The sequence below is a fragment of the Nymphaea colorata genome, chromosome 2 (assembly GCF_008831285.2).
Source record: "Nymphaea colorata isolate Beijing-Zhang1983 chromosome 2, ASM883128v2, whole genome shotgun sequence".
In the NCBI taxonomy this organism is placed as follows: domain Eukaryota; kingdom Viridiplantae; phylum Streptophyta; class Magnoliopsida; order Nymphaeales; family Nymphaeaceae; genus Nymphaea; species Nymphaea colorata.
Window position 1 is genome coordinate 1,050,252 of NC_045139.1, and position 23,402 is coordinate 1,073,653.

At 38.3% G+C, this 23,402-nt stretch overlaps 3 protein-coding genes across 3 annotated transcripts; all 3 read right to left on the bottom strand.

The window, feature by feature from the left end:
* Positions 1 to 1,218: 1,218 nt before the first annotated feature.
* On the bottom strand, positions 1,219 to 4,276 carry LOC116249015 (cytochrome P450 72A397-like). Its single transcript, XM_031622106.2, has 5 exons — positions 4,174 to 4,276; positions 3,851 to 4,071; positions 3,510 to 3,754; positions 2,152 to 2,536; positions 1,219 to 1,809 (listed from the first exon to the last, which is right to left on the bottom strand). The coding sequence occupies exons 1-5, from the start codon at positions 4,274 to 4,276 to the stop codon at positions 1,384 to 1,386; spliced, it is 1,380 nt and encodes a 459-aa protein (XP_031477966.1). The 3' UTR covers positions 1,219 to 1,383.
* Positions 4,277 to 11,880: 7,604 nt separating this feature from the next.
* On the bottom strand, positions 11,881 to 21,338 carry LOC116249027 (cytochrome P450 CYP72A219-like). The gene is made up of 10 exons (XM_031622123.2): positions 21,066 to 21,338; positions 19,515 to 19,583; positions 18,056 to 18,183; positions 17,445 to 17,689; positions 16,933 to 17,150; positions 14,538 to 15,047; positions 14,189 to 14,409; positions 13,352 to 13,596; positions 12,812 to 13,214; positions 11,881 to 12,621 (listed from the first exon to the last, which is right to left on the bottom strand). Exons 1-10 carry the CDS (start codon positions 21,292 to 21,294, stop codon positions 12,196 to 12,198), a joined length of 2,694 nt encoding a protein of 897 aa, XP_031477983.1. The 5' UTR covers positions 21,295 to 21,338; the 3' UTR covers positions 11,881 to 12,195.
* LOC116246929 (cytochrome P450 CYP72A219-like) lies at positions 16,413 to 17,947 on the bottom strand. Its single transcript, XM_031618851.2, has 3 exons — positions 17,798 to 17,947; positions 17,445 to 17,689; positions 16,413 to 17,150 (listed from the first exon to the last, which is right to left on the bottom strand). The coding sequence occupies exons 2-3, from the start codon at positions 17,684 to 17,686 to the stop codon at positions 16,787 to 16,789; spliced, it is 606 nt and encodes a 201-aa protein (XP_031474711.1). The 5' UTR covers positions 17,687 to 17,689; positions 17,798 to 17,947; the 3' UTR covers positions 16,413 to 16,786.
* Positions 21,339 to 23,402: the final 2,064 nt, after the last annotated feature.

Genomic DNA, 23,402 nt, shown 5'->3' on the forward strand with positions numbered 1-23,402 from the left:
AAATAAATTGGGCAGACTCTGATTTCATGTCGTATTAACATTGTTCCTAACGACCATCTGGGGTGGTTCCCTTCCATTAATAAGCAGATTTTTTTTTTTTTATGAATATGAATGAGTCATGTCCGGTTCATGTTTTCAATAAGCCAAGTTTGGCTGAGATTTTGACAAGCTGACTAGCACGCTTCATTTACTTCCCCTATATCTAAACAGGCGTTAGGATGAAGTAGGATAGGCACTAGCTAAAAGATATACTTATCTTAGACAAGTTTTGTCATATGGCTGAAGATAAGACAACTTGTTGGAGGTGCTGATCTTGGAAGAAATAAATTTTAAATCCAATTTAAACAAGTTGGCTTGAGTTGGGCTTGTAGAAAAGGAACTACTATGAACTTACCCTATTTACTAAATTTCTTACGTTGCTCATGAATTCACCAACCATCACATGGAATTCTAGTGCCACTCAAATCGATCGGTTCAGGAAAAGTCTGAATCCATGGGGAATAGGATCCAATTGAATTTGCTACAGCCAGAAAAACCAAAATCCAAAAATAATGTCCTCGCCAATTTAGATAAACATATATTGGATGACTAATAATGGTTAATTGGTCCTCACGGGCACTTTTTTCCAATCTTATTTCACGTAAAGTATAAATTACGGACAAAAACAGTTCGGATCGAGTTCACCAAATACGGATCGGATTTCACTAAATACGTACATTTGGACTTTATATTAACATCCAACTAAATACAGCAAAACAAAGATAAAATTCTCATATCAGGTGCCGCCCATTTGCATCCCTAAGCATAATGACAAATTTTTAGTGGCTTCTTTTCCATGTTGATTCTCCGTTAGCCATTACGTGACTTTCGGGGAAGGTTTGATTCATTTTCAATCAGTATTTCTATCTCTATTATCTTCCAAACCTCCTCTCTCTCCGTTGAATGATTGTGAAGTATGCTGACAAGAATGACAGATTGTAAATGATACTTTTGATTATGCTACCTTTAAAACCATGACCTAATCTAAAAATTCGATGATATTTAACTCATAACTCAATGTTTAGAACCTTCAAGTCATGAGAATTGCCGGCAATTGATTTTCCAACCATATACACGAGAATGACATGATTCAGGAATTATTTCCTACCAAACGATGTTTATAGATCACGCATATAAGGTTTACACTTGAAGAAAATGACCAGCTGCTCCACACCTTCATTAGTGCCAAATATTCAATCTACTGAAATCAAGAAATATGAGCAGAACACAGAATTATTCAATGTTGCTGCAACTCAAGTGAAACACAATAGCTATATGGTCCGTCCCTGGGTGCCTGCACGGTAAACGGTGCAAAGCCATATTGTCCTTTCAGGAACCATAATCTCATAGTTGTCTTGAGATAAGAGGAGCACCATGCTGAGGCTGCACGGACACAGCAACATAAGGAGCGTGGACATAAGATGGTGAGAGCTCAAAGGAGAAATGTTGAAGAATCATGGCTAGTGCCAATTTTGCTCCAGTGATTGCAACCGCTTGTCCGAGGCAGATCCTCGGTCCCCAACCAAATGGAATGAAGCCCATTTTATGCTTCGAGGCATTTGAAACGCCCTTGGAGAATCGGTCCGGATCGAACTTGTCTGCGTCGTCACCCCAAATTTCTTTGTCATGTTGGATAAGGAGTATGGGGATCAATACTTCAACACCAGCCGGGAGGGTGTACTGCCCGATCGTCACACTCTGGTACGTTCGCCGAAGTAACAGCGGCAGACCAGTATACAATCGCAGAACCTCATAAAGAATCATGGTAACCTGAAAGATTTCCATGTTGAAATATAATGTTATGATTCAAGAACATGAGAGGAAGAAAACATATGTAGCTGAGGTTCTAAAACTACCAACTTGGAGTACATGTTTGTGAATCTAGTAAGAAGAACTAAATAATAATGGCACAACCACAACCCCATTAAAGCTAATAATTTGGAGAACATCACAGTGCGGAGTACTCAAAGGCCAACGAGTAACAAAACATTAATGTTTTCCCACTACAAGCATAAACTGAATGTTAACAGGTGCTCAGATCTTAAACACTCTACAGGAAGCTAAAATGAAGGACAAGATGAATTTTACCAAAGGAAGAAGTTAGAGACTTACAATCTTTAGTTGGTTTAGGTTGTCAAACGTGGGAATCTGCTTCCCACATAACTGAAGTATCTCGTCCCTTGCACGGTTTTGCCATAGTGGATGCATGGCTAGAGCTACCATCGCCCATGTCGCCAGTGCCGAAGTTGTGTCGTGTGCAATACTAAGTAACCTGCATTCCTCCAAGATGTCCTCTATTGACATCCCCACTTCCTTTGAACCTCCATCCTCTTGGATCGTGCTGCTTATATACGATTGCAACATTACACCCAGAACATTATCGTTACTAGGATTTCCCACTTTCATCTCCTCTAATCTTTTACTTATCAAATTCATCAACATAGATGTCACTTCTGCGTGTATGTTCTTTTTCCTGATGTTAGTTTCTGTGGCAAAGCTGCATGTTTGAAAAAAAACTTGGTTCTCATAAACAAGTATAATTTCTTGATCAAAAGTTGCATGACTACAAGAATGGGGAAAAGAACTTGAGGGGTTTAAAGAAAGAGGAACCAGAACTTTTAATAATTATATGAATCAAACAAACATTATTAACAGAGCAATAATGATTATTTGGATGTCATATGTGTTAATGAACTTTCTCATAAGTTTGACCTTATTTCATGGGATTCATTATGTGGCCCTGAGTTTGAAAGGAGTGGTGGGGTAAGTAGATTGGAGAGATCAGAAGCATTTTTGGCAGACTCCTAGTTTGTGGATTTATCTTGTTGGCAGGAAATCACTTGATTTTGGGAAGGTACTAAATGGTGCTGGGAAGGCACATAAAATTTTAGCCAGTGATTGATCCATGATGAATATTGATTAATTTTTCGATGGATAACGGGAGCAGAACTTGCTAGTTGCTAGTGGAAAAAGGTTTGCTGGAGCCGAATTTTTTCTATTTTGACAGAGTACAGAATTCCGTCAGAGATACGTTCCATTTTGATTATATTATGATCCTTCGTTTCATATTGGAAAAAGCTGACGTTCATTTCCCTTCTATCTCCATGTAGCAGGAAGATCGTATTTGGGGCATATTGTTTGCTAGTTGCTGCCTTTCATGTACAGTTAATTTTCTCCCATCAGAGGGATTATAGAGTGTCGAGTGCAATAGGCAACCAACTGGTTTTGCCCAATATCGCAGTTCAGGCACCCGAACATGTCAAATGGGTGTGCTGATCGTCATGTTAGTGAACCTGACTACTCTGATCAGATGGCAAACTTGGTGCATTTATTGATTTGAAGGCTATAAAGACCACAGATTAGACTGTAGACTACTGAGCAAAATGATTCAACACATAAAAAATAACATACAAAACTGATGGGGAAAGTAAAATTCAGCATATAATTACTTGAAATCCCCAAACACTCACCTAAATGCAGGGAAATAAATTTCCCAAAGTGATGTCGCTGATAGCTTGGCTTGTTCTGCCTGAAGTTCGAATACCCGCTTTAATTCTGCATAGCTACTACCATATATAGTTTTGGAGTGAATCTCTTTGATAAGCTGTCGTAGTTCAATGGACACATCTAGTTCCCGGTGCCCACAGGGACCAACCAGCTTATTCCATCTAGAGATCATTTCAGTGCAGCTAGAAGAAAAAGCTGAGAAAGTCTCCTGCAACCCAATTGAAGATCAAAATTGGAAAAAAGCAGTTCAATCAAATAATTAGTATTATCTGAAAAAGGGACAGCAGCGCCATTGCAGCATCACCTTTAGTTTTCCTCTAGTCAATCCAGGTTTCAGTATTCCTCTGTGACGGGCCCATTTCTCACCATTGTGGGTAATAAGACCTCCACCAAGCAACTTCACCGCGAGCGAATCTAGTCCACTGTGAAAATGAGTAGACTTGTTGAAGAAAATTTCCTTAACAAGGTCCGGAGAGGAGACGACCACTCTTGGCAGATTTCCATACCAAATAACAAACACCTTGCCTGCACATCGCATTGATCAGCATATTGGATATATGGAGGAATACTTGAGACGGTTAAAGGAACAACAACAAGAAACCAAGACAGGTCCAAGCTCAAGCATACCCAGGCAAAAAGAATAAGGAAAAATTAAACAAGAGCAGCCCCGGTTGGACCAATCTGAGCAACTATTATAGAGAAAGCTACTACAAAGAAAAACAAACCCCATGCTCACCAGAATCTCTAGTTGTAGGAGAACCAAGATAAACGATCGCATAAGAAAGAGCAACAATTTACGTGATTGAAAGGCCATAATCTTTCTTGCGGACGTAAGTTGCGCACACAACTCATTTGTTTTGACGTTGGCAGGCTGCCGGCAGCAACCTCTGGTGGTAGGAATGTTGGTGGGACGGAAGGGAGGGAGGCAAGGTTCGGTGAGAGAGAAAGGGATATTGTCTACTTGACAAATAAAAATAAAAATGATAGGTACGTCGAAATCATGGTTAAGTTTATATATATATATATATATATATATATATATATCTTTTTAAATTCATGTTAAAAAATGTTGAACAAAATATAAATCTTCTAATGTGTTTATAAACACTAACTTAACATAATGATACTTTAATTCAAATTTTTTTATACAAAAAAATATAAATCTTTCTATTGCCAATATTTTGATGTTATCAGAACCCTTCATTTTTTTATTATTAAGAAAACAACTAATTTAATACATGTTTTCATCAAATTACTCTAAAAATCACCTCTATAATTTTTGCCCTTATTAAGAGGCTTTTCTTTTTATAGGCTAAGGATTTGTTGGTCATTGGCGCCGGTGGAACATAATTGGATCGTATGTCGACGCACATTATACGCACGACTTGATTGAAGGACTTTTCATGCACTGAGGTGAAAATGGCCAGAATAGAATACCTTGGACTGACGAAAACCCTCTTATAGTGGAGAGTGGAAAGGATGAAATCTCCCAAATTAATGTCCATTTCTTTGAACATATATAAATAAAATGCTCCACAGACAATTCTAACAGAGGCGATTATTTTGTACCTCTCCAATGGGAGCGTTTGTTATGATTGGATCTGACACCCATGGTGGTTTGAGATTATTAGAAATTTTAAATCCATGGATTTTAGGTCAAACCTTGCATCCATCCAACCAGCCGCGGAGCCAGAAAAATTCGCTGGCGAGGCACTTATTTAAAATACTCAAAGCTAGTGGGGGACTTATATATATATAATGATAAATATTTAAAATTCTTATTTAAAAATAAAGAATTTTTAAGAGACTGACACATCTTCTAACTTAAAATATCTTATTGAAAGGAAGAAAAAAAAAAAAAAAAACGGCATGGTGAGGACAGGGCCTAAAAGGCCTAAATTGAACAGTGAAGTGTTGGCATTTTATTTGGCTTGTATAACTTGATTTACAAATTTATTTTCACATTAATACTATTGAATATTAGAAAAGTGATTTTAATAATTGAAAATGCAAATTTAGAAAATCGGTGTTAAATGTTTTACGAATAATCTCCTGTAGGTCTCGCGGCTCACTTCTGCAAGCCTAGTTAGAACAAGCAAAGTCCGGAGACTGGTTTGGTACCAGCCTTGATAGAGTGTAAGACATCATCTACGACAAGAAATCCGAATCTCACAAAAATTTCGTACATGAAAAGATAATTTTCCAATGTGGGTAAGACAAAATATGTCATGCATTTTTTCTAAGTAGGCCACATGGTAAAGATGTGAGAGACAATTAAAAAATTTAAAATATTCAAGACAATTCTTGATAATTTTCCCATGTGGTTAAGACAAATAAATTATAAACGGCATGCATGCTTCTAATAGGCTACAGGGTGAAGATGTGCGAAACCATTTAAAAATTTTACAATATTTAAGAAAATTCGTAGCCGTCTCCGAATGTGACCTTCTTCTCTCACCTTTTTCTTTTTTAATTTAAACTCATGATTTATTAAATGAGGCATGAAACAAATGTTTTTCGTGTACCACCATTCCGTGAAACTTATCATGGATAATTTCTCCCTTGCAATCATGTAAAAAGCCAGAGTTATGGTGGTCTGCACGTGGGCTATCTTGGGCTGGCGTGGGCAGGCGCCCACACCTGCCCCACGCTGGTTCCGCCACTGCATCCAACCAAGAAGTTTGACCATAAATTGATGGTCTTAGATCATTTTAGGAGCCGTTTGTTTGCAACAGACAAAATATCCATGGATGTTCGTCCATGTATCTTTGTCCATGGATGAAAAACCACGAGTCTTTGTCTATCGATAAGTTTTATTCAATCACAGCTATGCGATGAAATGCATCGGACACTGAATTGTGAGAAACATAGATTAGTATTAACTATTGAAGTTAAGCATGCTTTCATGAAATCATATAAAAAAGAAAATGTCACCGAAGAGCTAGCTAGCTATATATATGACTTTCTTGATCAAGCAAGAGAAAGAGAAGAGAAAAAGCATAATCGAAACACTCCTCCATTGCAGGAACTGAATTTTCTCGTCATGTGCTTGAACAGCTAGGTGGTCGGGGTGTCAGCTAAACCCTCTTTTAAGTGGTCTGGCCTATAGATTTCCTCGTTAGAAAGGGAAGAACAAAAGAGAAAGCAAGGGACGGCACAACACACAATGTTTTACCATATCTGTCCATGGTTTGCTGCAGAAAAGGCAGGAGGCGAGGAACTATGTCATGGGATAAGGCCATGGGCTTTGAGATTGTCTCCATGCTCATGCTTACAAACTCCCTACTGTTGCCAAAGAGGAGTTTGTAAGGAGGTCCATCGATTCCTTGCTTCTTCAACTACTTCCCTATTCTCTTGGGCTTCAACCAAAGTGAGCACACCAACTTCACCACCACCACCCATGTCAGAGCACAAAACAGAGCATAAGTTTCCGTATTCATGCCTCACTACTCCAAAGAGAGATCCACAGAGAGAGAGAGAGAGAGAGAGAGAGAGAGAGAGAGAGAGAGAGAGAGAGAGAGAGAGAGAGAGAGAGAGAGAGAGAGAGAGAGAGAGAGAGACCATGGTGCTCTTAAGATGCTTTGCATATAAGGAGATGAAGAACTGCAGTTGGATAAAATAATTGAAAGGGCATCTTAACCATTTCAAGTTCATTGAAGTGAGCTCGTTAAAGCTCGATTTGGCTCGATTAGTTAAAATACCGGTTTTAAAAAAACCAGTTCAGCACTTCTCAGGCGGGAAACTCATAACTCCTTTTCAGTTTAGGTTTCCTTTTTCCGTTCTCCCTCCCTCCGACTCAGACCCTCCCTCTCTCGGTCTCTTCGACTTCTCCTTCTCTTCTTCGTCTCTGTGCTCTCCATTATTTTTCCAACCATGAAGTTCCTTGACCACCATCACCGGTCTGTGGCAGCATTCGGTGGCATCCGGCGGTTTCTAGCCATCGGTGAGTCTGTCCATCCGGAAAATCAAAGATAAGTTATTTGGTTTTTTCTATTTATTTCCACTTTTTTTTTCTCCTTCTTTTTCTTCAAGGGCATGTTTGCTGGACGTAGCAATGGATGACCAAGAAACAAAAAATGAAGAAGAAGAGGCGGAATGGAGAAAATATTAGGGTTATCCTCTTTCCTCTTCTCTTCTCATGGTGGTCTTGCGTTATTTAGTGCTTTGGTTGTCTAGAAAGTAAAGTTTCTTGCTTTTCTGCTCAATGGATTGGTTGTCTGGATACGTAGGAGATGGCGGTCATCAATTTTTCATTTTTGTCGTTTTCTTTCCTTCCTGTTCACTGTGGATTAGGTGCACGAAGCTCCTTTTATAATTTCGCTAGAGCACCACCCACCATCTTCCTCCTTCACCCTTTACGATTCTGTTCCTCTGTTGAAGAAAACCGCAAGTCTTTTTGTCTGTTTACCCCCTTCTTACCCCCTTCTTGTTTGGGGAAGAAGAAGAGGGGAAAAAAAGTTTGAGTGTCTTCTTTTGATGGTTTGGTTAATTAGGTTTCTTGTGCAAGGTAAGAGAGTCATGTATGCGCAGAAGATTAGAGGGCTTGAAGCAACATGCGTTGTGTTGTGAGATGGAGGACACAGGGTTCTGTGTTGGTGGCAGCAAGGTTACCGCCTGCTCAGCTCTTCTAGAGCTCTCGACCTCCGCTGACCTGATTGGGTTCAAGCAGGCCGTCGAAGAGGATGGCTCCGCCATCGATGAGGCCAGCTTCTGGTACGACGGGTCCTCCGACAGGAAGATGGGCTTCATCCATAGGACGCCGCTGATGATCGCCGTGCTCTTCAGCAGCATCGATAGAGGAATAAACGAGTTAAACGAGTCGAGCTCGAGCTCGTGTTAGGGAACTCGACTCGAGTTCAAGCTTGAGCTCGAGCTCATTGAGTCGAGTCGAGCTGGGCAAGCTCGGGCTCGACTCGGCTCGTGTGCAGCCCTAGACTACTGAGCAGCTCAGTTCATTTACTTGCCCTTTCTATCTAGGTAAAGACAATACTAGTAGTCGTGATGGTAAAGGCGATAATGATGGTATTGATGATATTAATAAGGAAACACCAACTAGCCAAGATAATGGGGTAGTAATAAAAAGGCAATAGCTGTTCATGCAGATATATTATTAAAAAAAAAATTACTACATTATTTTAAATTCTAAACATCATACAATGCAAATTGATTCACAATCCCAACGGTTAAAACTGTCTAGCAGCCTTTTGAAAATTTTGCCGGCAGCTTCAAAGCTGTTGGCGTATGAATTGCCGACAGCCGTGAGGGGTTTTTGACAATGGTCTGAGCTGTTGGCAATATCAAAAATTGTTGTAGTAGAAGTTTTGTTTGTTGCGAACTCCCAGTAATTGTTCCCATGTTATCTCTTTGACAACGGTCTTAGTAGTCAGACTTGTTGGATTATCTATTTTTACATGGTGGTATGGACAGTTTTGCTCAATTTAACTGGACGATACTATAAAGTCCAATTTAAGAATTTGGTGAATTCCGATCCGAACTGTTTTTGTCTATAATTTATACTTTACGTGAAGTAAAATGAGAAAAGGTGGCACTTGTTAAAATTTTGAAATTAATATTTGCATCTCGAGGCATATAAGGCCCACAAATTTCTAGTGGTTTCTTTCCCATGCTGATTCTTCCGCAGCTACTCAGCTTCGGTGATGATTATCTGTCCATCTCTCATATCTTTCTCTCGTCACCTCTCTCAATAACAAGTTTTTTTTCTTATGAAGAGTAAATTAGTATTAACTATTAAAGTTAATCACGCTTTCATGAAATCATATAAAAAAGTATGCCACCAAAGAGCTAGCTAGCTATATTTGACTTCCTCGATCATGCAAGAGAAGAGAAAAGCATAATTGAAACACTCCTCCGTTGATGTGCTTGAACAGCTAGATGGCCTGGCCTGGTCTATAGATTTCCTAGTTAGAAAGGGAAGAAGAAAGAGAAGGCAAGGGTCGGCACAATATACAATGTTTTACCATATCTGTTCATGGTTTGCAGCAGAGAAGGCAGGAGACAAGGAACTGTGTCATGGTATCAGGCCATGGGCTTTGAGAACGTCTCCATGCTCAGGCTTACAGACTCCCTATCGTTGCCAAGGAGGAGTTTGTAAGGAGGTCCATCGACTCCTTGCTTCTTCAACAACTTTGCTGCTCTCTGGGGCTTCAACCAAAGTGGGTAGACCAACTTCGTTACCACCACCACCACCCATGTCAGAACAAGAGCATTACAAGCACAATCCAGAGCTTAAGTTACGCTTTCATGCCTCGCTACTCTAAAGAGAGATCCAGAAAGAGCGATTTTGCGACCATGGTGCTCATAAGATCAAGAACGCTTCCCATGTATAGGGACGAAGAACTGCAGTTGGAGAAAATAATTGAAAAGAGAAATGTGGGGCGTTTTAGCTATATTTCATGAAAAGAAATGGACGTTTGATTTTTTTTTTTTTTTTTTTCATTTCACTTCTGGTGTTTTGTTCTTCATCTAGACCAAGGGCATGGCGGTCATTTGGTAAAAATCTTGAATCTTGCTATACAAATTATTCACTGGTAAATAATGAGCGAATTATCAGAATACTGCCAATTGTTCCTAGCTAGACTCCTTGAAACCCCCAACGTGGCTGTGGCGAGGCTCTTTTGTCTTTTTAGTAAAATGATTCTTTTGAACCTTTCCCACGTACGAATTCATTAAATATAGCATGAAACAATGCCACGTACAAATGATTTATGTATGGAATTGTTTAATTGCATACCGCAGTTGGTGAAACTGTGATACATACATATCAAATGAGTGACATATATAAATGAGCATATTGTAACGTGAATTTGAAGGCAATAGGAATGCTTTATATATGTATATCAAAAGGATGAAGAAGGATAGCTCCATAGTTTCCCTAATAAAAAGTGGGTTGAAGACCATGCTTTGCAATGCAGTGACATTTTGGGTTCAAATAATTTCAGATCGCATCAAGTTGAAGAGGGCTTAATTTATCTTACCTACAGACTACTGATATACCCAAAAAAATATAAGCAACAATGTTGCAAAAAGTTTGAAGAATTTGCTGCTAACTACATACTACTGGTATACCAAAAAACATGCAAGTACCAATGCTGCAAAAAAAATTTGAAAGTATTTGTCACGATATAGAGCTAAAATAGAGATCCACTTTGGCGTTTTCTGGGCAATGATTGATTACGTATGTGTTTAAATTGGGTTCATGAAAAAAAAAGGAGAAATTGCGTAGTACAATATTAACATACAACACATGCCAATATGTGTTCATTAAATAAAATACATGGAGAATTGCGTAATACAATCATCATATAAGAAAGTTTTTACGTTTGAAATCACATCCAGTGTACGTTAATCCAACAGCAATTCATTGGTACTTAGTAAGTTAGTCAGTGGGTGTATAATGATTAAGGTCCATGGCAGAGTCGATCAAGAAAAAAAAAAAAATTAAACTCCCAAAAAGATAGGTTAGAAGCCTCTTCATCGTTGCCACCAGGCGCACACGGAGAGACAATGCTTCGTCACAAATTCTTAAGTCCGTTGACGACGAGCAGAGATGCACCGTCGGATCTGCCGGAACGGCAACATGGGTGCTAACAGGGAGTCGTTACTTCGTCAGAAATCTCTAGCAGAAAAGCACCGGTAGGGGCCGTTTGATATGACTGAAAAGTTTTTTCTAGATTTAGTAGGTGATGTACGCTTCCCTCGCTGTACACACTTAGACAAACCGGGTAAAATATTTCAGCAAATATTTCACCTCTTTTGGCTTTATTACATTGATTTCACCCCTCAAATCCTCCCCCCACCCCGTGATGAATGCTTAAATAATGTTTTTTGTTTTACTACATTTTTTTTTTTTAAATTCCGAACATCATACAATGGGAATTGATTCACATTCCCAACGGCCAAGACTGTCCAGCAACCTTTTGAAAATTTTGCCGGCGGCTTCAGAGCTGTTGGCATATGAATTGCCAACAGCCCTGAGGGGTCTTTGTTGTAGTAGCAGTTTTCCTTGTTGTGAAGTCCCACTAATTGTTCTCATGTTATCTCTTTGACAACGGTCTTAGTAGTCAGACCTGTTGGATTATCTGTTTTTACATGGTGGTATATGGAGAATTTGGTGTTTTAGGAATCAAGCAACTCACACTGGTGTTCGAACAACAGCGGGAATTGCGGAGAGAGAGGCATGGTACTCTTGTTGTGGGGTTGTTCTTAAGCAAAAGTGCATTAACCATGTTATCAATTTGATGAAGCATCAATTTGTGGATCATGTTTCTTCACGTAAAAATGAGTTTTTCAAGTTACAAACTCGAAATTTTCAAGTTACAGTGGAAAGCCAAAGTTGGTTCTCATCAAATCAACAAGATCTTGAGGTTACAAATATCTATCTTCTTAAAACGAAAGAAAAATAGTAGGGATTCTGGCTACACAACAATCTCTAGGGACAGTAGGAACAAGATCCTAAGGTTACAACTTACAAGTATTATCATCTATAAGATTTGTGGAAATAAGTAACAGGTAGCAAGACAAATATATAAATTGCAGATGATCTTAGCACCATATCAATCATCGTGAACCTTAAGCCCTTACTGCAAGAGAAACTGTGCTGCCTTGTTTCACTTTTCTTGCATAGGCGTTTCATATAGGATGGAATATAATTGGAGCTCCATGCTGAGGCTGAAGGGTTACAACTGTCCAAGGAGCATGAACATAGGCCGGTGAGAGCTTGAATGAGAAACGTTGCAGAATCATTGATAAAGCCATCTTGGCTTCAATTAGAGCAAACGACTGTCCAAGGCAGATCCTTGGACCCCAGCCAAATGGGAAGAATGCCAATTGATGTTTTGAAGCACTTGAAATTCCATTGGAGAATCGCTGCGGCTGAAATTCATCTGCATCATTCCCCCATGTATCATGATCATGGTGAATACCAAGTATTGGCATCAATAGTTGGACACCCTCTGGAAAAGTTACATCTCCTAGTTTCACTGGCTTGCAAATATATCTAACATTGATGAAAAATGGAGGATACAACCTCAGAACTTCATAAAGGATCATGGTAACCTGCATTTTAGTTCATCATGAATGTCAGTAAGTCCGGAACATATGACTTGAAAACTGGAACTTCTATGTGAACTTGAACTTTGATTTGTTGTTTTTCCATTTCTTTGGAGAGAAACCATTATTGGGTGAGAGAACTGGCTAGTTGGTCATTGACTAAAACAACTTGGTTCCATCAAGAATAAATACTCACAGTTTTGAGATGACTTAAACTATCAAAAGTTGGAGTTTTGTTCCCACAGACTTCAAAAACCTCATCCCGAGCCCGCGACTGCCATTCCGGATGCATTGAAAGCAAAATCATAGTCCACGTCAGCAACACTGAAGTAGACTCTTGCCCAGCAAAGTAGAACAATTTACATTCCTCTATAATCTCATCCTTTGTCATCCCCTCCTTCTTGATACCATGATTGTTATCATGCAGCTCATAGTCATCATCATTCTTGTTTGATTTCAGCAGCAACCCCAACAGATCATCATCTCTAGCAATTCCCAACTTTATCTCCTCTTCTCTCTTGTCTATCATAGTCCTCAACATGGATGTAACCTCTTTGTGGAGCCTCCATATCTTCATATTCTTCCTTGTGGGAAGATATCTGTTCACAGAAAATTACGTTCATATGCCTAAGCAAAGCTTGTCTAATGTGCTTAGCCATTGAATATGATTCTCAGGCACCAAAATTGAGCACAAAATGCAGATCACAACTAAAATCAAGAAGAGAAACTGCAGAACCTCAGTCCGGGGATAAAAATTGAGGTAACAGCGTCAAGCAATAGTTTCATTTGCTCCTTCTGAGTATTGAATATCTGCTTTCCTTCTTCATAGCTGCTGCCGAATGCTGTTCTGGAGATCACATCCGAAGTAAGAGCCTGGAGTTCTTCCCATACGTTCAACTCACAGGACCCTTGAGCAGATGCTGCATTCTCCCATCTCTTGATCAATTGTTCACAACTGGCTACGAATGCAGGTGTCATCCCCTGTTCACCACAGACATAGAAACAGGGTACATGTCATGATTGTGTGCATCTCAGCATGCATGAACAAACACACAAATGTTAGACCCCTAACATCAAAGATAATTAATGATGTTTTTTTGTCTAGTCTGAAACTATTAAATAGAACATGATAACCACATCTATCAACTTAAATTGATGATAATTAAGTATGGCACAATTTCTGCTAGATAGGTTCAGACTGCACAAAAAAATATCATTTACCATACCTTTCACTGGGGCTTCACATGGGCACTAAGCAAAAGAGATCAGCAAACAAGCGGCGACAATATATATATACATAGAAGGAAGCTCCATCCTAACAACTCAATCTATACTAGGCCAGGATATCATTTTCATTGAATATTTCCCCTCTAGCATTCAACAAGACAGAGATAAAGAGAGTTATCATGGTTTGCCATACATGGAGCTATCGGATTCTCTCTCTCTCTCTCTCTCTCTCTCTCTCTCTCCATTTCTCTTACAGAAACAGAAACAGCGAGTTTTGTCATGGTGTCTCAGAGTAATCATGATCTCCACAAACAAGGTTGGGATAAATTAGGTGTAGGAGGAAAACCTTTAGCTTGTCAAGATAGAAGGCGGGGTTGATTATTTTTCTACGCGTTGCCCACTGTTCTCCTTCCAAGGTCGTAATTCCCAGAGCCACAAACTTTAAAAGAGGATGTACCGGTGGCTTCCCAAAGTGGCCAAACTTATTGGTCAGGATGTCCTTCACCATCTCCGGATCCGTAATGGTCACCACAGGGGACGCACCGGACCATAAGAGAAACATCTTCCCTGCAACAGTTCAAACATCCTGTGCGTGAAAATTGATTAACCCAATCTCTCTCTTTCTCTCTCCCTCTCTCTCATATCAATCACAAAGTGAATTATTAATGGTGGGTACACAGAGTTCATAGACCTACCATATTTTTTCTGCATTTCGGCCGAGAATGGGGTGACGCGCGGTACAATAGCGTGAGACATGTCCATGGGCTTGGTCCAGGCTTGCTTGGCCATACCGACGTCCTCCATGACATTGCCGACGAAGAGCTTGTAGGGGGGCCATGGACGCCTTGCTGCTTCAGGTATGCTGCCACCTTCCATGGTTTGTACCACTGTGAGTAAACCAACTTCACCACCCAATACAGAAGAACAGAACAAGAGAGCAGCAGAAGAAAGGTAGCTGATGCTCCCATTCTCACGTAGCAATTGATCGGAAGAACCAGTAAGCAGTAAACCAAAGGATGATAATAGTGGGCAACGCCTGGGAGGAGTCCTCCATTTATACAGGCTGTGACTTGCTACACAGGCTTCTCTGTGCGACTTATATTTGTATGACGAAGCTTCTGTGAACCCAGCCTGCTGTCCTGACCTGTGGCTTTCCTGTTGTTGGAAGGAAAAATGCGGAGACTTCGAAAGGAACAATTTGACCACTGGGATTCACAGATTATTCAGGCCGTTTAAATTTGCTGTGATGGATCAATTTTTGGTCAGAACACTTTGTACCGATCGCGATTCCTTGGACGTGAAGCCACTGGGAAGTCATATTTAGGCTTCAAAAGTCTTGAATTTCTACCACGATTGGGACCATGGACGGGCGTGTGGTCGAGACTTTCTACTACGATTGGGACCTACTCCAAAGTAATAATCAAACAAACTGGCCATTTTAACATATTATCATAAATATAATACGAAAAAATATTGGGCCAACAAACTTTTTATATAAGATTGAAAGTTTGAGATTTAATATGTGCTTTACTTTTTCAGATAAAATTTTAATGGATTTTTGGTACCCTTTTTTCAATTTATTTTTCCAATGAATTTCTTTTAGGCCCACAATTTGAAAATTTATATGGTCTGGACTGTTAAAGCTTGGAGACCCACAATTTGGAAATTTTGATATCTTGGCGACGAAGCAAGGCGCTGGCTAAGGTCACGTCTCCGGTTTTCTCTTTGAAGCTGGATTTGGATTTCATCATGTCTAAAATCCGAATCATTTCATCCATCTTGGAAGATCTTTAATCCAACCACCTTGGGCTCCGACGTAGAAAAGCAAGGATATCGGGAGATCCAAATCAGTAGGGATGTCAATGGGTTGTGTTCAGATCAGATGTATCCTTCAATGTATCCAAGTTGTTGGATGTTCATTGTCCAGATCCACGGATTCAAACATGAACCAAGAAATTAAGTCTATCCCATATCCAAGTTCAATTTTTAAATTCACCAATTTGAATGTGACTTTTATATTTGAATCTGAATCCAGCTTTTAAAAATACAACCACATCCAAACTGCTATAATATGTTGAGAACCGACTTTTAAAATGTATAGATATCGAATATAGATATTTGTTTAAAACTACATTCAAATTCGAGTTCAGATCCGTACCTGATCGAATATTTATTCAAAACCAAAATGAAATTCAAGTGCAATTGCATGTCATTTCTTAAATCTAAATCCAATTAATTTCTTAATTAGATATTAAGTTTATATATATATATATATCTCCTAGAAAAGGAATTTTAATGAAAAGAAACAAATCTTTTGATGTATTTGGATACTCCGATGTAGACTGGGCTGGTAATCCCAATGACAAAAGATCTACGTCAGGCTATTGTACATTTGTTGGAGGAAATCTAGTAACATGGAGAAGCAAAAAACAGTCAGTCGTAGCTCGATCAAACGCAGAGGCAGAGTATAGGGCTATGGCATCTTGCACATGTGAACTGGTGTGGTTGAAATCGTTACTGAAAGACATGCTTGTGGACGTAAAGATTCCCATAAAACTTCTTTGTGACAACATGGCAGCAATTCATATTGGAGCAAATCCAGCTTTTCATGAGAGGACAAAGCATATACAAGTTGACTGTCACTTTATCAGGAAAAAAATTCAAGACGGGACTATAGAAACTCCATATGTTAACAGTGACAATCAACTTCCAGATATTTTGACGAAGACCCTTGGACGAAACAAACACTAATACATTTCAAACAAGTTGGGATAGATTGACATCTGTGCACCAACTTGAGGGGGAGATTGTTACAAATTGGAGAAAATCACCTCATGAGTTGCCTTATTTTGTTACGGAAAGACAACTCCTAAAAGAACGTTGAAGAAAGGAACGTTGAAGAAATGAACGTTGTCTTCTTTCCTTCCTCTCGTTGTTTCCTCTCTTAGCTCTTTAGCCGTAGCATGTAACAGAAATAAAAAAATTGGTGGTTTCTCCCGTGGATGTAGGCATTCAAGCCGAACCACGTAAATCTTGCCCCTGTTTTTTCTTGTCTAGCTTGACACTCCATTAGATTCAGGATTTTAATACACCTTGCATCCATTGATATCCCAACCTTCTTGAAGCTCTCTGGTTCGTTTGGATCATTGTCAATCATGTATGCTTCCAATAGCAGTGTCAACACATCATCATTCCTGGCATCTTCAGTATTCATCTCCTCGATCCTCTTCCTTATGATGTCTTGCAGGATGATCGTCGCTTCTTGGTTGGGCTTCTTCATCCTAAGGCTTCCCTCTGTCGGGATGAATCTGCATAAATTAAAGTTTGGTATCATCATGGATGGATCAAGAAAGGATGATCTTAATCCACACGTAATAGCGTCATGTGCTTATCTGATAACATCTTAATACATCCTTACTTTTCCAGCTTTTACCATGATGCTAAAATACTGAAATCTCAATGACAGTAAGTTGTTCTGTACTTAGTGAACTGAACAAGGCACTTTCAGAGTTGATCTGCTCACCATAGCTAATTTAAGGGACATCCCTCACCCGAAGAATTCAAGGAAAAAAGAGAAAGAAATAAGAAGAAAAGATTCTGACCTGAATCCAGGCAACCGCATTTTCCAAAGATCTTGGAATCCCCTTTTAGCTTGCTCTTTCTGGATGTGGAACAGTCGCTTTCCTTTTTTTTGATCTTTCCCGAACAGCATCTTTGAGGTTTTGATTTCATTGAGTGTCTGCATCTCAGCAAACACATCCAATTCACAGGATCCGCTGATAGCAGTTAACTTTTCCCATGTCTTTAAAAGTTCACTATTGCTGAAAGAAAAAGTTGGCACCATTCCCTACAACATTCAATGGCAAAGATCAACCAAAAAATCACTTTCGAGAACTAGATGGCTAGTTTAACCTGCCAAACTCGGCAATCATTCCATCAATGACATAATACTAACGGAGTGAAGGCTCTTCAGGTGAAGCTGGTCAGTGGGCTCATCCAAGAAGATGGGGAAGGAAAAAACTCTTTGGATCCAACTTCATCAAGATTTGGTTTACAACTAGGTTTTTAAGAAGGGAAACGGCATAGATAAGAGCATAAAAATTGAAGAGATAATCAAACCTTTATTTGTTCGAAATGAAATGCTGGGTTAAGAATCTCTCTGTGGGCAGCCCACTTCTCGCCATTATAGCTAAGGGTCCCTGTGACCAGTGACCTCAAGGATGGAGGGGGGTGGGGTTTTGAGGAAGTGGCCAGACTTGTTGGCAAGAATTTCTTCCGCCAGTTCCGGTGACGCCACAAGAACCACAGGTGTGCTCCCGTACCAAACCACGCTCACCTTGCCTGAAACATTCCAGTTAATTTTAATTCCCATAATTATTAAATTAAGACGTTATTATGTTTAATTAGTGTTTGCAAACATATTAGAACGTTCATATTTTGTTTAAAATAATTTCTAACAAGAGTTAAAATAGGTTTTAATTTTTGTCCTTGACTTAATTAGTTCGATATATATATGTGTACTAGTTAATATTAATTTTTTATGTTATTTTTTTATTAAATTCAGGCTATGGTCCGGCATATGCGTAGGCCCTGGCTGCAGGCGCAGGCTCCATGCCGGCCTGATGCCTAGCGGCATTGAGGCCCAAACTGGTTCCCTTGCTGAATAGGATAAGTAATGTCCTAATACTGTAATTAGTAAAAAAGAAGAATCTTTATATAAAACATAAAATAGATATTTAAAATGTTAAAAAACTAAAAAGAACATTTCTCTTGAAAAAAAATCCCCAACATGCCCTAACATCTACCTTTTTTTTGGGTGTAAATATTTGTTAAACAGGGCAGTGCATGCAATTACTTACTCTTCATTCGGGCATATATATATATATTATATTTGTGTGTGTGTGAAAATTAATGATGGTTTGGGCTTTGAGTCATCATGTCATTTACTTTGGACCGTTCGATTTAACATGATATAACAAAAACATGATATACAACAAAAGAAAACAAGACAAAAAATGTCATAAAAATTTTTGTCAACTATTATTACTTCACATTTTTTTTCATTGTTTTATTCTTAACTACCTATTTACATTTTGATGAACTATTTTGGTTAGGTAGTTGGTTAACTTTGGATAGTTAAAATCCATCGTTCACTTATTTTATATATGTATTTGAACGAATTACCTCAACACCAAAGTCATCCTCAACACCAAAGTCATCATTCACTCATATATATATATATATATATATATATATATATATATATATATATATATATATATATATATATATATATATATATATATATATATATATATATATAGTGAATGATGACTTTGGTGTTGAGGTAATTCGTTCAAATACATATATAAAATAAGTGAAGGATGATTTTGACTATCCAAAGTTAACCAACTATATATATATATATATAGTGAGAGAGAAAAAGAAGGAGAGAGAAAGATAAAGAGAGAGTCACCGTATTCCTTTGCAACGCGGTAAAAGTAACCAAGGACCCGTGGACCTATATCGTGAGTCAAGCTCATGGCTTTGGACCATGCCTGGTAAAACCCGCTCATGGTCTCCCTGGTGTTGCCCAAGAAGAGATTGTAGGATGGGCCATGGATTCCCTGCTTCTTCAGCCACCTTTTAATCGTCAATGGCTTCCACCACACCATGTACAGCACCTTCTACACTGCCCATGCAAGAAGCAAGCCAGGCAATACCACCAGCAGTACCATTCTCTGGGCAATAACAACAAGAAAAGGACGACTGAGATAAAGAGTTCTCTCAACTAGAGGTTTATGAGCTGAGGAAGTGTAAAGTGCAGATGAACATACATTTATTTATAGCCAAGATGCCACACTGCCATCAGTAACGACCAGTTAGCTTGCTCTTTCTAAAACATTTGTCTTATTGAAAAGGAAAATACAGTGTAACTTTGACAACACAATTATATATGTATAGTAGAATCACTTTTGCACAAGATTAGTCTGTTGGTGTATGAAACTTGATTCATACTAGACACTCATATGCAATACTTATGTAAGAGCATTTATGTCATTTTGTACTAATGCGGGTTTTGTCCTAATCCTTATGTTGAGAGGAGGGCCGCAGTTTTCTTTGTGGTCCTCTCTGAGAGTGTCTGTGTTCATCTGTGAGGTAATAATAAAGATCTGTGCGACCGTGGAAGTAGGAAATTATTGCTCCGAACCACGTAAATCTTTGTCTTCTTCTTTGTTGCTTCTAACACCCTCTTGAGAGTGCGTGAGAAGAGTTGTTGTTTGTTCCTAATACAGCCAAGCCATCTCTCAAGTGAACTGCCCATTCTACGTTTTAACTCAATCAACTCTGAACATCAAAAACAAAACATCCAAGTTAATTAGAAATAAAAATTTCTTAAATTTTCTTCAATTATACTTTTGAAATGCTGTGTGGACTGCACTCTTGAATTGGCTACCGTAAACTCAAATCTTCATACATCAGACCTGATAAGAATGGTCGGAGCCATTGGGAAATTGCGTTAAAAAAAAAAAGGAAAGTCTAATTATGTTTTCGAGAGATTAAAGCACCCTCAAAGAAGGAAACAAATGAGTTTAAACTGAGTTCTCTTACCTCCTTCATGAGCTAATTCAGTTCTCTAAGAATACAATCGATCCATTGTGACAGACACGTTAGAGAAAAGAAGAAAGATGTAAACATTTTTGTCATGTAATACATCATGATGGATGGACGGTCATGAATAAGTTGGGTGACATTGGCTAACTTTTTGTCCAAGTAAGCAAAGGCTAGCCCACAGAAAATCAAGGCCAGATGCATTGGTTGCTCTGCGATCAACATCATTGAATCATAATTAATTCTCACCATTGTGGAGCATTATAATTGCTCTGCAACCAATTTATTAAGCAATTCTACCTGCACATTTTGGTACTATTTGGAAGCTTTCTCAGCTGATATGTTGTTGATCATAATGGAGTTGGCTGGACCACCCTGCGCACACAACAAATATATAATCCTTTAAAATTGACCTTGGTTAGGTAGATGGGTGGCATTTGATAGTTAAAGTCATCGTTCAGTCATCTATATATATATATATATACCAAAGTCATCGTTCAGTCATCTATATATATATATATATATACCAAAGTCATCATTTAGTCATATATATATATATATATATGTATATATATTGAGAGAGAGAGAGAGAGAGGAAGAGAGAGAGATACCATATTCCTTGGCAACGTGGTAAAGGTAAGCAAGGACCCGTAGAGCTATGTCGTAAAATCTGCTCATGGTCTCCCTGGTGTTGCCAAAGAAGAGCTGGTAGGATGGGCCATGGATTCCCTGCTTCCTCAGCCACCTTTGAATCCTCAATGGCTTCCACCACGCCATGTACAGCATCTTCCACACTGCCCACACAAGAAGCAAACCAGGCAATACCACCAGCAGTACCATTCTGTAGGCGAGAAGAAGAGGGTGAATAAGATAAAGAGTTCTCTCAAGCAGAGGTTTATGAGCTGAGGATGTGTATGTTGTAATGTGCAGAGGAACATACATATATTTATAGCCAAGATGCCACACTGCCATTGGTGATGACCAGTTTAGCTTACTGTTTCCAAAACATTTCTCTTATTGATTGACTTTTGACTTTTTAATTCGCTTTTCAAAGAAAAATTGTACTACCCTAATCGAAAATCTTAATACTTTCCCAACACAATTATATATGTACCGAGAGAAGTTACAAGTCCCACCGAATATCAGTAGAACTGCCCATTCTGTGTTGTAACTCAATCAGTTCTGAAACAGTAACAGTTAAATGAAAATATATTTGAAAAAGTTTAAAACAAAATATCCAAGTTAATTAGAAATAAAAGTTTCTTAAATTTTCTTCAGCTGTATTTTTGAAATGCTGTGTAGCATGCACTATTGAATTGTCTACTGTTAATTCAAATCTTTATGCATGGACTTAATGAGAATTGTCAGGATCATTGATTTTTAGGAGATCAAATGGTGGAGATTGAGTTATAAAAAATGAAAGTCTAATTGTATTTTCAAGAGATTAAAGCACCCTAAAAGAAGGAAACAAATGAGTTTAAATTGAGTTCTCTTTACCTCCTTTATGAGCTAATTCAGATCTCTAAGAATACAATTAGATTTTCTTTTTTTCAACTTAGTATCTACGGTATGATCTTTGCAAAATCAATAGTCCAGACAGTTCTCATGAAATTTGGCATGTATATATATATATATATATATATATATATATATATATATATATATATATATATATATATATATATATATATATATATATATATATATATATATATATATCAGAGCTTAACGACAAAGGGTACGGGTACTTTAGAATTATAATAATGAAATATATATTTTAGCCTTTTAATGTTTTTTACAATACTTCTTTTTCACTTTATGAAGGGTATTTTAGTCATTACACATCCAGGGGCACCCATAGAACAAGTTTAGGATCATAATTGGGTACTAGAATTCTCATTTTGAATCCCTTATGCCATATTTTATGAATTCGTGATTATAACATTTATTCTCATACGCATGATATAGAAATCAAACACATTGTGAACAAGTTTGGAAATTTAGTGAATGGTTATTGGTGTTTTAGTAGTTTCTGGTGTTTTAGCATTCAAACTATTGGGACAGCGAGGGTGTCCTTATATGTTTGGAGGGAAGAGAAAGTTGGGACATTAATTTAATGCTTTCCTTAGATTATTGGCAAAGTAAGACAGTTTTTTTTACTATTTTTTTTTGCATAACATCTTCTAAAACGTATAAAAAAATCTCTCTCACACGTAGCACAAAGACTGGTGCCATGTGACGATCATGTCCATTATTCCAGTGGTGTAGAAACATGTGGCCAACTTGAAATTATTTTATTTTTAAATAACATCTGTAAATAATTACCTTTATATATATATATATATATATATATATATATATATATATATATATATATATATATATATATATATCCAACAACATTGGATCTTATTATTAAATCGAAGTGGTGAGACTTGATCCGAACTCCGAGTGATTCCATCTCGCTAACACACACTTCCCGGTTCTCATATTTGGGCATTCCCCTGCGCTCAGGCTGTGAAAGAAAAATGAGAAAGTTAGATTTTGAATTTTTTTTACAACCAACACCTAGATCTTCAGCATTCTTGGAAGAATGGAGTCAGAATTCTAACAATGGTGGAGTATCGTCGAGCCGAACTCAAGCCTGTTCTATAGAGCTCGGTTCGAGTTTGAGAAGAGTTCAAACTCCAGTTTTCTGAATCGAGTCGAGTCGAGCCGAGTTCGAGATATACTGACTCCTGTGCAGCCCTACCTGCACGAGCAATTAAGTCTCTCGACCTGTAGTTTGTCCGCATAATGCATTGAACACAGACACATGCCCCACAGACGACAACAGCATTGAAATTTTTTGCATCCGAAATAACTAGCATTTGCCAAAAAATATCTTGATTAAGTTTGATATGCACCTTCGTTACACACGAAATTATTCCAATATTCTCTCATTTATT

Excerpts from the sequence above, each read along its gene's own strand:
- LOC116249015 (XM_031622106.2), bottom strand. The coding sequence starts at position 4,276 with ATGGGGTTTGTTTTTCTTTGTAGTAGCTTTCTCTATAATAGTTGCTCA. Across the intron at positions 4,072-4,173 it reads TCCTTATTCTTTTTGCCTGG|GCAAGGTGTTTGTTATTTGG; the intron begins GTATGCTTGAGC and ends TGCGATGTGCAG. Across the intron at positions 2,537-3,509 it reads ATTTATTTCCCTGCATTTAG|CTTTGCCACAGAAACTAACA; the intron begins GTGAGTGTTTGG and ends TCAAACATGCAG.
- LOC116246929 (XM_031618851.2), bottom strand. The coding sequence starts at position 17,686 with ATGGTGCCAACTTTTTCTTTCAGCAATAGTGAACTTTTAAAGACATGG. Across the intron at positions 17,151-17,444 it reads ATGCGGTTGCCTGGATTCAG|ATTCATCCCGACAGAGGGAA; the intron begins GTCAGAATCTTT and ends TAATTTATGCAG.
- LOC116249027 (XM_031622123.2), bottom strand. The coding sequence starts at position 21,294 with ATGGTACTGCTGGTGGTATTGCCTGGTTTGCTTCTTGTGTGGGCAGTG. Across the intron at positions 17,690-18,055 it reads CACCCCCCTCCATCCTTGAG|GGAATGGTGCCAACTTTTTC; the intron begins GTCACTGGTCAC and ends TGAATGTTGTAG. Across the intron at positions 13,597-14,188 it reads TCTATCTTGACAAGCTAAAG|GGGATGACACCTGCATTCGT; the intron begins GTTTTCCTCCTA and ends TGTGGTGAACAG.